The sequence below is a fragment of the Oryza glaberrima genome, chromosome 4 (genome assembly GCF_000147395.1).
Source record: "Oryza glaberrima chromosome 4, OglaRS2, whole genome shotgun sequence".
In the NCBI taxonomy this organism is placed as follows: Eukaryota; Viridiplantae; Streptophyta; class Magnoliopsida; order Poales; family Poaceae; genus Oryza; species Oryza glaberrima.
This window is the reverse complement of record NC_068329.1, coordinates 3,791,268-3,808,656: the sequence shown is the minus strand read 5'-3', so window position 1 is coordinate 3,808,656 and position 17,389 is coordinate 3,791,268. Positions and strand designations below refer to the sequence as shown.

The 17,389-nt window shown below is 40.4% G+C and overlaps 2 protein-coding genes across 2 annotated transcripts; one reads left to right on the top strand and one right to left on the bottom strand.

Annotated features, from left to right (window-relative positions):
* Positions 1-1,325: 1,325 nt before the first annotated feature.
* On the bottom strand, positions 1,326-6,748 carry LOC127769761 (probable inactive methyltransferase Os04g0175900). Its single transcript, XM_052295391.1, has 4 exons — positions 6,182-6,748; positions 5,585-5,898; positions 1,999-2,066; positions 1,326-1,842 (listed from the first exon to the last, which is right to left on the bottom strand). Exons 1-4 carry the CDS (start codon positions 6,634-6,636, stop codon positions 1,543-1,545), a joined length of 1,137 nt encoding a protein of 378 aa, XP_052151351.1. The 5' UTR covers positions 6,637-6,748; the 3' UTR covers positions 1,326-1,542.
* Positions 6,749-15,659: 8,911 nt separating this feature from the next.
* Positions 15,660-17,064, top strand: LOC127771787 (acyl transferase 15-like). The gene has a single exon (XM_052297718.1). It carries the CDS (start codon positions 15,733-15,735, stop codon positions 17,026-17,028), a length of 1,296 nt encoding a protein of 431 aa, XP_052153678.1. The 5' UTR covers positions 15,660-15,732; the 3' UTR covers positions 17,029-17,064.
* The last annotated feature ends 325 nt before the right edge of the window (positions 17,065-17,389 follow it).

The following is a 17,389-nucleotide window of genomic DNA, read 5'->3' as shown; positions in this document are numbered from 1 at the left end:
TTGTACACCTCTAGCCAGAGTAAAACTATTCGAATAGCCGTGCCCGCGGTTATGGGCGATTAACCAGATTCACCGTGGTTATTCTCACCCCTAGTCTAGCTTAATGAACTGGTGTAGTTCAGGTAGTTGGTTGGGCCTGTTGCAACGTGGTGTAGCGTTGGACAGTGATTGGTTAATATTGCTTAGTTACTACAATTGTTTTACTGCTTTCAACTACTGTTTTTAAATGCCTGCTTTATTGCAAATGAACCCCTTGCCTCCTTTGGTTATATATTTCATCATACCTCCTCTTCCGGTATGTCTTGCTCTCTTCCCCCCCCCCCCCCACACCAGTGCTGAAGATCTTCCTAGTGGGAGCTGTCTTGTTGAAGTTAGTTTCATCGCTGCTGTCAAGGATTATCTGTGGAGTGGAGTTGCCCCGCTGCAGAAGTCAAGCTCCCAAGTCTAGCTCGTTTTATCTTTTCCGCTGCATTTGTAATCTTTTATATTTTTATAAGACGTGGATCTGTATGTCAATAATTGTCGTTTGTGTATCCTAGCTAGTCTTGTACAGGGATTTAATGCACATTAAACTTAGAAATTCTGGTTCGTGAATTTCTAGGCGTGACTGTAATCAGCAGAAACATAGCACAAGCAACGTATGCAAAATGAAGACCGGTAGAAATTTCTAGGTTTGTCGCTTCTCCCTACCAGCAGCGATGGCTGATCATGGCTCACTGTTGTCGGTAGAGGCGATTGTGTCGCCGGATTTACACCTTTGCCTACCTCGCTCCGGATCCGAGCTGTTCAATAGATCTGGATGTACCGGTTCCGGTAGGATTGTGCCGCCGCATGGAGACGATGAGACGGCGATGGCATGGCGGGGATGGGGAGGACATGGCAATATAGAAATGGGTTAATTGAATCTATACCATTAAAACATTATTGATTTTGAAAAGTATCACTAGTATTTGCGTATATGTAACCACAACATTATAATTTTACATCTATTTGAAGAAATACGCCACTGCCAACTCTTTGAGTGCAATACATTCGGACCAAATTATCCTTGTCCGCAATGGATAGAATATAATAATTGCAGATAATCACACACTATTGCCTTTTTTTTTTTTACGTGCCCATAATTTTAGAGGCCATCGTTGTCAACACAGATAGATTTTGAGCTGATGTTCATTGCTCTGGATCATGAGATTAAGGAGCTAAGTCGAGACTTGTAACAAGATGAGAAAGCTGGTTTTCTAGCTTGTTAAGCCTTGATAACAAACTAAGCTGAGCCAACTCATTATCCTAACGAGCAAGACCACATTATTCAGCCCTACTCAGTATAGCCAAAACCTGACTAGGATGCTTTTATTATCAATGCTAAAACATCTGTATAACATTGTACAATTTTAAGGGATACTTTACGTTTTATATTGTAGATTTAACATATATTGTTCAGTATATATAGAGATTCTGATCACCATTTGTATGGTATTGAAATAACCATGCACACATTAAAATGCTTCATTAGCAAATTGAACTTGACATGATTTTTGAGAGCTACTTGCTGAACTCAAGAACCCAATAGTTGGCCAAGATGTAGGTTGTTCGCAAGGCACCACTGAAACCAGAGTCCGTGGCTAGCTTGGCGAACTCCAGCTCTGTCCTCTCCTTTCCTCCCCGGGAATTGCTGAGCATGATCATGTCCATCTGGAACGGGTATCGTGCTGTTTGGGCCAGCTCTGGGATCGTCGGTAGGACAATCTCAACAGCAATCACCTTGCCATTGTCCGGCAGGGCTTGGTGGCAATTCTTGAGGATCTTGATGCAGTCCTCGTCGTTTTGCATGTGGAGGATCATCTGTACATATATTTTGACAAACATTTGTTTTTATTCTGTAATATATATGATAAAGTCATTTGATTCAACCAAAAATTATGACCACCATGCTATGTTAGTTTTTAATATAGATATTGAATTCATAGAGAAGGAGCTGTTGTATTTTGTTCACCATACCTTTAAGAAAATTGCATCTCCAATATTAGATATGCTCTCAAACATATTTCCAGCTATATGTTTCACACCTGCATGTAAAACCAACATAGAAAAACTATATGGGTAGTATTTCTTAGCCATCTTTCGAGTCATTTTCATATCTTTTGGTACTAAATTGAACCACACAATGTTCAACTCTTCAATTCGTAATCATCCCCCAAGTAGTGTTTTAAACTAGATAGAACTACAGTGGGTTGCCGAAAATATCGAGGAAATGTTACAAAATTTCTAGGTTTCGAGGCATATGTAATGAAAGACTCCCTAGGTTTTTGCTTTTTTTTTTCAGACAACCCCGTGATTTAGGGTAAAAAAACTATGCAAATTATTTTCTTTGATATATTTCTAACATATACCAGCTAATCAAACTAATTCTTGATATTTGGAGTGTATAAGTCGGTCACCATTTACATGTAAAATCGGCCATGCCACTATCGTCTAACATCGCTACAATACATCTACGACGAGCTTAATTAATTATAATGTTGCTATACTCACTAGTACAGATCCTTCTATCTGTGACGGCCTCTAACATGCCTATAAATAGTGGGCCGTCACAAGGAAGTCATCTTAATCGGGCCGAAAAGTGCCCGATTGAGATATGAATGCACAGACATGTTAGATGGACATAAAACTTAAGCCCGTCACGGATGGCACCTATCAGTGACAGGCCGTAGTTTAGACCCGATTAGGATAGCATTCCATATCTCAAATGGGTCTCAAGTTAGGGCCCATCACAGATGACCATCATCAGTGAAGGGCTATATACTAATGCCCGATTGAGATAACTTAATCTCTATCGGGCATTAATTAAAGCCCGTCACCGATGAGTATTTTTCCATTTTTCATATGAAATGTTTATATTGTAAGTTGAACTATAGCAAAATAATTAAGTGCAGTATAATAATTTATTTTATGAGTCAAAATAATTTTACGGGTAGTAAATGATTTCAAATGGAAAAAATGTCAACAACAAAGTTATATAACTTATCAAGATTTACAACTTTTAGTTTGGTCATTTTTCTATATAACATTTTTTTAAATAGTTTGAATTTGAATTGGAAAATATGACACCTTCAGATAACATTTTCAAATACTAAATGATTTCAATTGAAAAAGTCATCAATAACAAAGTTGAATAACTCATCAAGATCTAAAACTTTTATTTTTGTTATTTCTTTATCCAACAAAATGTTAGTAACATTGTTCACAAATTTTACATATATGTGTTATAGTTTATAAAACCATATAAGAGATATGTCAATTTTGTGAACAATGTTACTATCACTTTGTCGTAGGAAGAAATAACCAAAATAAAAGTTTTAGATCTTGATGAGTTATTCAACTTTGTTGTTGATAACTTTTTCAGTTGATATCATTTAGTATTTAAAAATGTTATTTGAAGTTGTTATATTTTTAACTTCAAATTCAAACAGTTCAAAAAATGTTATATAGAAAAATGACCAAAATAAAAGTTTTGCACCTCGATGAGTTCTACAATTTTGGTTTTGGTGATTTTTCCATTTGAAATCATTTAATAACCCCAAATTTTGTTCGAAGTTGTCAAATTTTGAAAATTCAAAATTTGAATCGTTCAAATGAACTTATTTGTACAAAGGACCGATAGAATAGTTGTAGATCTCGATGAATTATACAATTTTTTTGTTTATGATTTTTGCATTTGACACACCGGCCTAAAATTAAATTTAAAGTTCTCAATGAGTTCTACAACTTTGTTTTTGACAGCTTTTTCATATGAGTTTATTTAGTATTATAAAATTCAATTCAAAATTCATTTTTCCTAGAAGTATATATATTTGATCCAATTAACTCGGTTTTGCTAGTGAAATATGTGAATGGATATGAAATATGTGATCAAAATAGATGTTATGTGAATGTGGCTATGTTAAATATATTGATGTTAATGTATGTGAATGAATGAATGTATATGAATGGAGGATGTTGGGGTGTGACATCCTGGCCTAGGGTTTAATATGATTAATAGAATATTCATACCAATAAGTTACAACTACTATTCCGGAAGCTGATCTCCAAAGAACTTTGATGTTAAGCGTGCTTGGCCTGGAGCAATTTCGGGATAGGTGACCGACCTTCCCGGGTGCACGCGAGTGAGGACAAAAAAGACAGGCCTGGGAGAGGCGGGACGGCATGGCATGGACCTCAAAGGTCTGAGGCTAGCTATTTTGTTTTGGATTATACTTTTTTTTGGGATTATACTCATCTGTTTGGATTATACTCATCTGTGACGGACATTAACTTAGGCCCGATTGAGTTGAGGGTCATCTGTGACCGACCGACCGGGAAGTTCTTCCCGGATGCACACGAGTGAGGACAAAAGGCATGGCATGGACCTCAAAGGTCTGAGGCTAGCTATTTTGTTTTGGATTATACTTATTTTTTTGGATTATACTCATATGTTTGGATTATACTCATCTGTGACGGACATTAACTTAGGCCCGATTGAGATGAGGGTCATCTGTGACCGACCGATCGGGAAGTTCTTCCCGGGTGCACACGAGTGAGGACAAAAAAGACTAGCCTGGGAGAGGCGGGACGGCATGGCATGGACCTCAAAGGTCTAAGGCTAGCCAAAAAATAAAAAAAAATTTTGATTATACTCATATGTGATGAGCATAAACTTAGGCCCGATTGAGATGAGGGTTATCTGTGACGAGCTAAAGTTAATGCCCATCATAGATAAGGGTCATCTGTGACGGGCACTAGCTGTGGCCCGACTGAGATAGGTCATCCATGACGGGCTATAGTTTGACTAGTCGTCTGGGTCAAAGCTATCGGTTATGGGTTTTAATTAGGACCCGATTGAGATAGATTCATCCGTGACGGCCGTTTGCCCGATTGAGATAACTCTTCACATCTATAACTTCTAGCCTGTGACGGACGCCGTGTCCGATTGAGATGTGGCTTACCATCCGATTGAGATGATGGTATCCGTTCTAGTGACTTTTATTATGGGAGATAAGGCAAATGGTGTGTAAAGGGTTAGACTATATATGGTGAGCCCACCGTTGTAAATCTCAAAATTAGAATCGCATATACTTTACTGGTGGAAAAATTCCAAAATCCCCACTTTATTGGTTCCCTTCAACAGTTCAACATTATGGTTTGGTCCAAACTGCCCCCCTGAGCACACGTGAAAAGTGGTTTAATTTGAACGTATGGTGATTAACGTTTTTCGCGTCTCAGCATATACTAATGTTAAATTAAAGGTCGGCACGTTACGTCAGTCTTTAATACTAATATGGATAAGTCAACTACACAAACACAACTATCATAACAATGGATAGAATATTACTCCCTCCCTCCGTTTCATATTTTTAGTTGCTTTGACTGTTTTCATAGTCAAATATTTTTAAGTTTACTAAATTACAGAAAAATTTAACAACATTATAATACAATTTAATGAATCTGATTTTATGTTGTAAATATTGCTAATTTTTTTTAATAAATTTGGTTATAAAAAAGATTAAAACAACTTATAATATTATACGGAAGAAGTATATTTAGTTACCCGGAATAGATGGAGCCTGAGAGATGACATGGGGTAGGTCGAAGTTAACGCCGGTGATATGCTTGTAACGGGAGGTGATCATCTCCAGGGTGGCGCCGGTGCCCCCGCCGACGTCGACGAGGACGCCGACGCCGTCGAACCCATGGAAGCGGTCGAGCAGCTTGTCAATCACAATCATGGACTGCTGCGCCATGGCCTGGTTGAACAGCGTGTTCAGCCGGCGGTTCGTCCCCATGTACTCGAACATCCGCATCCCGTGCGCCCTCTCGAACGCCGACGGCCCGCCGCCGCCCACCGCCGCCGCCAACTGACGCCTTCACAGGAAACGGCTTGACTTAGCCAAGGCTTTCAATTTTGAAATTGGTTTTTTTGCCGGGGGACCGAATTTCAGAAATTTCGAAATTTTTTTGCCGAAATTATTTGAAATTTTGACTGATTGTCAATGAATTTGAATACAATTTGACCAAATTCACAAAAAAATTAAAAAAACGAAAATCTCGGGCGAAAATCTCCGGTGGGGGACGAAATTTCAAACCCTGGACTTAGCTTGAATTTGAAACTGGTAGTTGGCGATGGAACTTTTGAGGTCGATCTTACCAGGTGCACAGGTAGTCCTCGTCGACGCCGAACAAGACCGAGGGGGCCAGAGATCCACGGTGGCTGTTGCCGCCGGCGGTGAACAACCTGCAGACGGGCGCCGGCGAGTATCGTCTCCGGGGAGGTTCGCCGCCGGGCCCGGCCTCCGTCGAGCACTTGACGACGTCGAACGACGCGAGGAGCCGCAGCATCCGGTCCACCGAGGACGCCGCCTCGGCCTTGTCCGGCGCCGCGTCCGGGAGCCGCGCGGCGGCCAGCTCGTCCGCGGTCAGTGCGCGGCCGTCGCCGGCGGCGGCTAGTGCGTCGAGGAGGCCGAGCTCGATCGCCGCCTTCAGTGTCATGGGGACGGTGAAGATGCACATTAGCTCAAACGCCTGCAGGCACGCCGCCTCCTCGTCGTCGTCGCCGGCGGCGAAACCACCACTCGCCGGAGCCCTGCTAGTGTACGGATCCATGTGAGCTTCTCTGGTCAGTATGGCTACAGAGTTTCTCAAATCTGAACACTGAAGTTATCGGAGGTGGCTGTGATATTAAATTATGAGAGATTTTCAGCGCCATAATATTTATGGCGCTATATTATGCACCCAAAAAGTCAAAGAGATAGTATTAATAAATAAAAGATACTTTAGATATTGGGGATGTGTAGCACTTATGTATGAAAAGAGTTAAAAATGTAACATCATATTTTTAACAAAACCAATTTTCAGCTCCTAAGATGTGGCCATGATTTGATGTGACCTTGAATTTTGAAGACCCATTTTTGTTTGTTCTCGATAAATTTCAGTTAAATTGACAAGAATATAATTTGGATACATTCTTGATTTAGGAAAAGCAGAAAAAAAAATATGGACTGCACGGGTTGAAGGATAGTTTGGGCTAGTTTTGCTGGACTATCAATTTCTGTGTTTTAGTTTTAGAGAAGTGCGCTATAGCTTCTTCTTAAAAACCGTAAAATTATATTTATATTTATTTATTTTCTTTACTAGTAAGAGATCATCCTGGGTAGGATAATGATCAAGTTATCTGCAATCCTATCTGCACCAAAAAGGCCACCATCCAGTCTCACGGCTCAACTGAGTTGACACTGACATCTTTTGGGAAACTATAGATCGAGAATTCAAGAACGTGGTTGACAATAGCGGCATCTTTTGGGAAAGGCCAAACGGGTATAGATGGCCATATGGCCCGAGGCCCACGGCCCGGCACGAAGCCCGCAATTTTGGCCCGGCCCAAGCACAGCCCGGCCCGACTAGGGTTGTGCCCGTGCCGGCCCGGCCCGACAGCCGAGCCGTGCCTGGGCTGCACCCTCGGCACGGTAGGCCGGCCCGACACGGCCCGATCAAATAAAAAAATACAGGGACAAAAAATAGACTTATATAATCGTATAAGGCATGGCCCAAGACAATAGGTATACAAAATAGACTTATTATCCAGCCATTTAAACACAGCCACAGAGTTGAGGGACCAAAAATAGACTTATTTCCAGCCATTTAAACACAGCCACAGAATTGAGGGACCAAATATAGACTTTTTCTATGAGGCAGCACAATAGCCCATCATGCCTTCGGGCCGGCCCGGCACAGCCCGAGTAGTATTGGGCCGTGCCTGGGCCGTGTATGCCGCCCGTGGGCTAGCACGGCACGGCCCGGTGCGTCGATCGAGCCGTGCCGGCCCGACAAGCCTCGGCCCAGGCACGGCCGGGCTTGGGCCGTGCCGTGCCAGGCGGCCCAGATGGCCATCTATACAAACGGGGTCGACCGACGGTGGCAGAAGATGAGGCCAATCATGCATGTTATTATCGGAGGCAATAATTAATACTCTATCCATTTTTTAAATAGATGACACCGTTAATTTTTAACACATGTTTGATCGTTCATTTTATTTAAAAAGTTTATGTAAATGTATACGATATAAATCATGCTTAAAATACTTTGAGCGATTAAACAACTCACAACATAATAAATTATAATTACGCAATTTTTTTTCAATAGGTCAAATATGTGACAAAAATCAATAGCATTATCTATTAAAAAACAGATGTAGTATCATCAGTGATCAGTCCATTGAATTATATTGAATATAAATTAATAAATAATACCCTCTCCGATCTACTACGAAAAAATACGATGTATGTGTTCTCATCGGTCGGATCGGCTGTGATGGTAGCAGTAATGGTATAAGATCTGACAAACGATTTATTTGCAGCTTAGTTACTCTCTTGTAGTATCTTCCACTTCAGTTTAACATCAGTTGCTAGTGGTAATATGAGTGAAATTTAATTGATCGGCCACTAATTTTGGAGGTTTGTTTTATAGTTTAAGAAAGACAATGAACTGCATACCCTTGCAGTTGCAGACCACTGAGAAAAATGGTTACACAGCCCAACAGATATATTCGCACCAACCATAATGAAAATTTGGTTGATTAATCTGTGGTTCTATAATTTGCAACATCTATAGGTGGTTGTAGCTTATTTGAAACAAAGAAGGAATAACTTCTATTATATTAAAAATGATGTGTGCTAAATTTTTATTATTTTGTTTAGGTACAAGGCTTATGTGTGCTAAATTTTTATTATTTTGTTTAGGTGCAAGGCTTATGAGTACATGAATTTAAGAACATTATTTATTCTTGTAATAAATACTTGAGAAATTATTGATGATCGAAAGTTTCTAAAAAATTGAGCAAATCTTATGGTTTGACTTCAGGAGGTACTCTATCCGCTATCACTACTCGCAATCTTCGGTTCCTCTGCATGGCCCAAGACTTACCATAAACGTATAGGCCAGCATCCGTTTTCACTTCTCCTGCAATGCTGTTACAAGTATTTCGATGAGAAATAAGTGGGGATTGCTAGCGCGCCCCGGGAAAAGGACCTGGCGAGCACTTCCTCCCCTTTAGTCTTAATTACATATATTAGTTAATATACTTAACACTAATGATAGTAATTAAGAAAATATTCTGGAAATTTTTTTGGGAGATCTTTTTACTAACAGATTGAAAATTTTTGAAGTTAGATTTGAAAACTTTCGATTTAAATTTTAAATTTTAAAGTCAAATTTTAAAAACTTTCAACTAAGATTTGAAAACTTTCAACTCAGATTTGAAAACTTTCAACTTGAGATTTGAAAACTTTAAAGTCAGATTTGAAAACTTTTAACTCGAGAATCAAGAATCAAAAACTTTCAAGTCTAGATTTGAAAAAATTTGAAAACTTTTAATTTGAGATTTGAAAACTTTCAACTCGAGATTCGAAAACTTTCAACTCAGATTTGAAAACTTTCAACTCGAGAATCGAGATTCAAAAACTTTCAAGTCCAGATTTGAAAAAAATTGAAAACTTTCAATTTGAGATTTGAAAACTTTCAAATCGAGATTCGAAAACTTTCAAATCCAGATTTGAAAATTTTGAAAATTTTCAAATCGAGATTCGAAAACTTTTAAATCCAGATTTGAAAATTTTCAACTCAAAATTTAAAAACTTTCAAACTCAAAACTTGCTAAAAGATAAAAAAATCAGAAAAAAAGTGAGGAAAAAAAACGAAAGAAAAGAGTGTACAGAAGGGGGCGCGCGCCGGCGCTGGGCCTTCTAGGCCTAAAATGCGCGCCGGCAGCGCGCGTGCGCTAACTAGCCTTTCCGGAAATAAGTGCACTTTCAGTCCCTTATCATTCCGTCCAGTTTAATATACATCCCTAAGCCATAATACCATAAATGTTCACCCCTTGTCTTGATAAAACCGTACAAATTAAGTCCCATAGCAGTATGAAGGACTGGTTTTGCTCACGTGGCATACTTGTCAGCAAAATTAAAAAATTGAAATACGTGGGGCCCATATGTAAGTGGCCATCACACTTCTTCCTTTACTTCCCCTTGTCTCCTCCGACCTTCCACCAGCCACGCCCAGCTCGCTAGGTACACTCCTGGCACCGAGTGCCCCTCCGATGAGCAGCTCACGCACCAACTCACGCTAAAGCACCGTGCAGCAACGCGTCGAGGCCGGTCTTTCCTTAACCGCGTGATCCGCCGGCTCTCCAATCCGCAACTGCACACCGCCTACTCTTGAGAGATGGAGAGAAAAGAGGGGAAAGAGGGAGAAAGAAAGGGGAAGGGAACGAGGATGACATGTGGGACCCACTTTCTTTTTTTTTGCCACATAGACGCTTAGGCTGCGTTCGGGATCCGGCATGGAAAACAAAGCACACGATTATAGTGAGATTAATTAAATATTAACTAAAAAACTTGAAAATGATTAATATGTTTTTTAAAGAAACTTTTATATAGAAAAGTTTAGGAAAAAGCACACCGTTTAGCAATTTGAAAAGCATGCGTGCGACAAACGAGGGAAGTGAGTTGGGAAAGAGGAGAAAAGAACACAGCCTAAGTTAGGACTGGTGGACTGGGTTAACTTGCCAAGTCATCAAAACTAGCCATATATACTGCCAAATGACCTAATTTAATCCAGTTTTGTAAATTGAGGGTTAAAGATTTCCACCATTATGGTTTAGGGGTGCTAATTAAACTCGACGTAAAGATAAGAGATAGTAAGGCCCTCTTTATTTAGGCTTAGGCTTATTGGTCTAGACTTTTAAGTTAGCTTATTGGCTTATATGATTTATAAGCCGGTGGATTTAATGTCCTAAGTTTAGTGGTTGAGTCATACATCTACCTCACATAAGCCAAAAAAGCTTCTCCAACCTAGCTTTTGGCTTAATAGTGTTAGAGTGGCTTATGGCTTTAAAAAAGCCAAACGGAAAAGTTGCTTGTTTGTTTAGGTTTAGACTTTTCGACTTATAAGTTCGCTTATAAGTCTAAACAAAAAGGGCCTAAGTGAACTTATTCCATTTCGATGACAGCCCCATGGCAGGGCAGGCTTTAGGCCTAACTTCCTGAATTTTTATTTGACGAAGCCCACAGTCCAAAACCTCACAATGCTCGACTGCATGAGGCCCATGTTGCCCAGTTAAAACAGCACACAAATAGCCGGCCACGCCTCCCAATTTCCTAAATGTACTCCCTCCGTCCCAAAATATCTATATCTATATCTATTTCCCGCACACGCACATGTTTTTTTTGGCTACCCGGTTTTTCCACGTTTTTTAGCCCTAGTATTTTTCACACGCAGTTTTTTTCTTGTCCGGTTTGCCAGTTTCCCGCACGCGCATGCTGTTTTTTTTGGCTGCCCAATTTTGGGCTGTCTAGTTTTTTTCGCTTTTTTGGCCCAGTTTTTTCGCGTGGTTTTTGGGCTGTCCAGTTTTTTTTCCACCGCTGTTTTTTTGCCATCCGTTTTTTTTTCAAAGGCTGGTTTTTCTTACGCGTGGTTTTCTCCCGTTCAGTTTTTTATGTGGAATCATCTTCCGATGAAGCACAAATTGAGTTGAATACAAATACATGACTCAGGAATTACAAAGGCCAAATAGAGTCGGAAACAATTAGATGGAATGCATACAGTCCAACGATAGAAATTACATATCGAATTACATAAAGAGTCCAACGATAGAAATTATATGTCTAAGTAGGATACAAATATCTTATCAACCTATATATAAAACTGAAATCACGGATCACAAATAAGACTCATATGCACCCAAAATTTGGTGTGGATACTGAGCTCGACACTAATATATGCCCCCAAATTTGTTTTTTTAAGTGAGCAATTTCCGGTTCAACGTGATACTAAATCTGCGTTTATTGCATTTATTTTATGATGGATGAAGGTAATTCTTTAGCCCTTAATGATGCAAACCTTAAGAATTGCATTTATTTTTTGGCACTGTAATTTGTAAAGTATTCTTCTACTTCCTGCACGGTGTAAGAACATAGCTATAGGTTATCTACTGGTAGAAACAAATAATTAGTTTACATCATGGTATTTCTGTTCTTTTTTATTTATAATGTCACTACCTTTCCACCTTTTGCATATATCATTTTATGCACCTTATTGAGTAAGTTCAGACAAAATCAATTAAATATAGCACGTATTAGCGGTAATTATTTTTCACTCTTAACATACACATAGATGAAAAGGTTAGAACCAGATTAATTTTTTTAGAATGATCCAAAGTTAGTTCTTTGCATCAACTCTGCCATGTTAAATGCACCAGGAGCAAGAACAACTACTCCACTATATGCAATTCTAATATATACAATAAAACCTACAGCTTCCCCCAATTTGACCAGTAGAAATAAAGACAAATAGAGAGGCATGCAAACTACTCATACATATGCATCATGCATCCAGATCAAAATCACAGCTAACTAAGTGCAGTTCAAAGGATGTAAGAAGAACAAATTAATTGGAAGAGAGAACAGCAGGATGAACATTACATTTTTGCCGGACTTGATATCAGAGTAGATCACCATGAAATCACCCTCCTACAGCTCAATAAAATAAACATAAACATCTGAAAAAAAAATATAAGACATCAATCAACAATATAGTTGAGCGCCACAAAGTAATTTCATTTTTTTTTTTGCTTCTCAATGTTGTTTTCAAGAAGATGCATCATCTTTTGTTGAAAAAAATTGAAAATTCACAAATTCAATGTTTAATTTTTTTTGTTGTTAAATTCTATGTTATTTTGTTGAAGCTCCACCAACCCCCATGATAACAAATTCACAGCCCCCCCTGGTGTTATGAAACAAAATCACAACTCAAGAAAGGAAACCCAAGATCATATACTATCATATATTTAGATAATCTTCTTTTGTTGTTGATAATGTTTATCTCCAGCTTCATCTTCCAAGCTATAAATTGGTCCACAGCCATTAGAATGATCCAAAGTTATATTTATTGTTTTATTATTTAAATTCATTATGTTTTTTTAAATGTGAAGCTTTTTAATTGATCGAAAAGACATATAAGATTACCCATGTGTGTAGAGTATAAATTTCAATCCATAGGTAGCACATAGGTTTATATTCATGTCAATATTCCATAAGTAGTAGAGCTACAAAAGAGATATAATACTTTGTTTCTCACCGTTGTTTTCGAGAAGATACATCCTGCTTTTGTTGTTGATAATGTTTATCTACAGCTTCATCTTCCAAAGTTGATGCCGCGCCATCCGAGTCATCATCCCCATTCTTAGATCCCAATGCAAAAAAGAAGACAAAGAGATAGGGAGCGGTATGCGCAAATGCCTGACGAAAAGAAGCTAGAATTACTTAAAAAACGTTGTGAAGCCTACAAGTGAAAAAAGGGTTCAAATGTCCTTCCAAATGTAAAGAACCCACATTGCATCAATTTTGAAGATGATCAACCAAGCTCATCGCATGCTACACAATCTTGTCAAACATGCCCTGTTCAATTAAATGGTACATCATGGTTTTATACCTCCACTAAATCTAATAAAGTTAAACAATATATGCTTGCAATTTTTTTTACTAACAAATGATTTGACCCCTCCACCAGACGAGTTTCACCATCAGATGCAGTCACAATGTACTCATGATACTCCTCAACCATAGAGTAGAACATTGATAATTGAAAAAAAAAAGGTCAACTGATAGGGCGTATTATGTAAATTTGACACCCCGAGCAAAGGCAAGCTAAGATAGCGAAGGTTAATGCTAACAAAGCATTGCGACACAACACTCCAAGCCAATATTCCATTGCAATGGAGAACCCTGGATATGTTGCATCAAGCATATGTCACCAAGGAAGCATGTAACAAACGGAGAAAGACATGCATTGTTAGCCCATCGCAATGAAGGGTTCAGAATTAGACATCACACAAGATCAGTCTCATTAGAAGACTCTTCTGCAAGTGCAGAACTAGCCAATGGTATTGACTCCACTAATCAGCCAAAATTAGTGTAACAAATAACAGTGAGAATCCAATCTTAAAAATTTGGTTCATGTTATATATTCGGTAACAATGTTTTTTAAATAGACAATCTATGTTTAATATAACAAGGTACCAACGATGTACATCCTCCATCACAATCATTCATCAATACAGTCACAGCATGCGCGCCATGTTTATGTATAGTCACCTATTTCAATACAGGTCATGGTGAAGTCATTTTTGAGGATGATACTGATGTTGATAGTATGTTTCATGTTGTGCAATTTCTCGTGTAAGTGAGATGTGATTCTAATTTCTACTTCCTCTGTTGTAAAATATAATAACTTTTATCTATGTATCTGCACAAAGATATGTTGAGGTACCTAACAGATTAGTACGACTACTGGACGTATGATATATTTTTGTTTTGCACTGAGACCACACAGTTCGAAACACACTGTGAAACTATGAACATCACCTTGTCCCTTAGACTTTACTTATTACACTCTCTTCTAAGTTTATGGTGTATTGTTCTTGATCCACTGAAACATTGGCTCTTCATTTTGTACAGTTTGTTAAATCCTATGAGACTAATTGAAAATCATATTGGCTGGGGCAATGCCCAGAGTTTTGGCTAGCTAACCTCCCACATATATAAATTAAAGAGATTAACATTAAAGACAAGAAGACTATAATTCCACTTAATTATTTAAATAAGAGGCATGTGTATGGGTGTGTAAAGACGGTTAGGTTAGGTAAGACTGGGTGAGAAATAAATGACAAGTGGATATATAGCTAGGAAAAATAATACTCTTGAGCCCTCTAATATCTTGGAACATTTTTTTTAAACATGATACAGACGCATACGCGTACATGGACACCCTACCCTTATAATAAGCATCTTTGGAAGGCTGAGCTAGCACGTCTAGAGATTGATGAAGTTACTACTAACGACTCGCTGTTGACGGAACATCGTTCATCGCTGAAAGAATAATTAGCCGTAAATGCGAGAACATGTGTCTAGTCTAGGCCTTGAATCTGGGTGAGCTAGTTTCATGATTTCATCACAAAGAACCTAACCAGTTCAGCTACGCTCATTTCACTTGGAACAAATTTTGAATGTCACGATTTGGGACGGAAGGGAGTAAATATTCAGTGGTTACAAAATTTAGATATTTATTATAACAATTAATTTGAGTTGGAATATTGAAAAAGGGTTGTCAATTTCTTAGTTTACTTTTTTTTTCTTATATCTATTAATCATTTCCTCAGCAAAACAATTAGAATATTTGTTAATTTTTTTAACTTATACTACACAACGAATATGGTCCGTTCTTGCTTCTTTTATATATGCATTTGAGTGAAGTCATGACAATTTAACTACTCCCTCTGTTTCTAAATATTTAACGCCATTGACTTTTTAAAATATGTTTGACCGTTCATCTTATTTAAAAAATTTAAGTAATTATTAATTTTTTTCCTATCATTTGATTTATTGTTAAATATACTTATATGTATACATATAGTTTTACATATTTCACAAAAGTTTTTGAATAAGACGAACGGTCAAACATGTGCTAAAAAGTAAACGGTGTCATATTTAGAAAGGGAGGGAGTATAATATTTTTATGTGCATTTCTGTTCAGTAAACTGCATTTGTACGCTTTGTAATTATAAACTTCAAATTATGTCTAGTCGCACCGATATATACAACTTCTGTTTAAAAACTTCTGAACGAACATTACCAGGAGATCAGCCAGAAAATGAAGCATGTTGTCATCACCAAGTCCTCGCCGGAGCTCGTCGGCCTGTCGACCAAGCCGGCGCCGCCGCCGCCCGGTGACATCAGCCTCTCCTCCTTCGACGAGGCTCTTGCTTTCGCCGCCTTCACGTCATTCCACATCTTCACCAATGGCATCGTTGAGCCGGCCATGGCGATCAAGAGGGCACTGTCCCAAGCTCTGGTCTACTACTACCCCATCGCCGGCCGAGCTAATTTCGCCGCCGGCGAACGGAGGCTCCGCATCTCCTGCACCGGCGAGGGCGTGGGCTTCGTCGCCGCCACGGCCAGCTGCGCTCTCGACGACGTCAAGCTGTTCGACCCGCCGTTCGCGGCGGTGTTGAAGGAGCTCGCCCTGGACTATCCGGCGGAGGGATGCGGCGAGGATGATCCGCTGCTGCTCATGCAGGTGACGGAGTTCGCCTGCGGCGGGTTCGTCGTCGGCGTGACGTGGAACCACGTCGTCGCCGACGGCTTGGGGATCGCCCAGTTCCTGCAGGCCGTCGGCGACCTCGCGCGCGGGCTGCCCCGGCCGTCGGTGTTCCCGGTGAGCTGCGGCGATGGCTCCCTCCCGGCGCTGCCGCCGCTGGTCGCCGCCATCGAGAAGACGATGCTGAGCCTGGAGACCAAGCGGTTCGCGTACCTCGACATCACCATCCCGTCGACCATGATCGAACGCGTCAAGGCGGAGTACGCCGCCGCCGCCGGCGACGTGGACTCCGGCGAGCCGTGCACCGTGTTCGAGGCGGTCACCGCCGCGCTGTGGCGGAGCCGCACGCGCGCGGTCATCTCCTCCGACGACCCCGACGCGCCCGCGCCGCTCGTCTTCGCGGCCAACGCGCGCAAGCACGTCGGCGCCAAGGAGGGCTACTACGGCAACTGCGTCACCTCGCAGGTGGCCGTGCCGACGAGCGACGAGGTGGCGAACGGCGACCTCAAGCACGTCGTCAGGCTGATCCGGCGAGCCAAGGAGGAGATACCGTTGCAGTTCAAGAACGCCGGCGGCGGTGGCATGAACGGGAAACGCGTCAAGCAGCTGGCCGGCGTGCTGTTCGGGTACAGCGCGTTCTACGTGGCGAGCTGGCGGAACATCGGGTTCGAGGCGCCGGACTTCGGCGGCGGGCGGGCGGCGCGGGTGATGTGCCACTTCGAGCCGACGGGCGTGCCGAGCTGCGTGGCGTGCCTGCCGCGCGACGGCGGCGGCGCCAGCGTTCTGTCGCTCTGCGTCAGGGACGAGCACGTCGACGCGTTCCTCGCAGAATTGGCAACTCTCGGCTGAATATTTGGGAAAGTTTTCTAAACTCTATATTTTTCCCGTCTCTTACTACGTGTGTATTATATTATATATCTAAATAGTTATTAAAAAGTTTTAAAATATTGAGCAATATATATATATAATCTGTCACGCTTATTGTCACGCTTATTTCATAAGTTATCGATATCTATAAGTTATAACCAATGTTTAAAAAATATTTATAATTACTACTAGCTCCATCCGTCCCAAAATATAATAACCTAGTATTTTAGAACGAAAGGAATAGAAGTCCGTGCACTGCATCAGCCAGTATTGGGTAATTAAAGATTAACATCTGTTAGGTCCACCTGCCAGGCAACTTGTTTAGAATAGCTTATTTCTTATA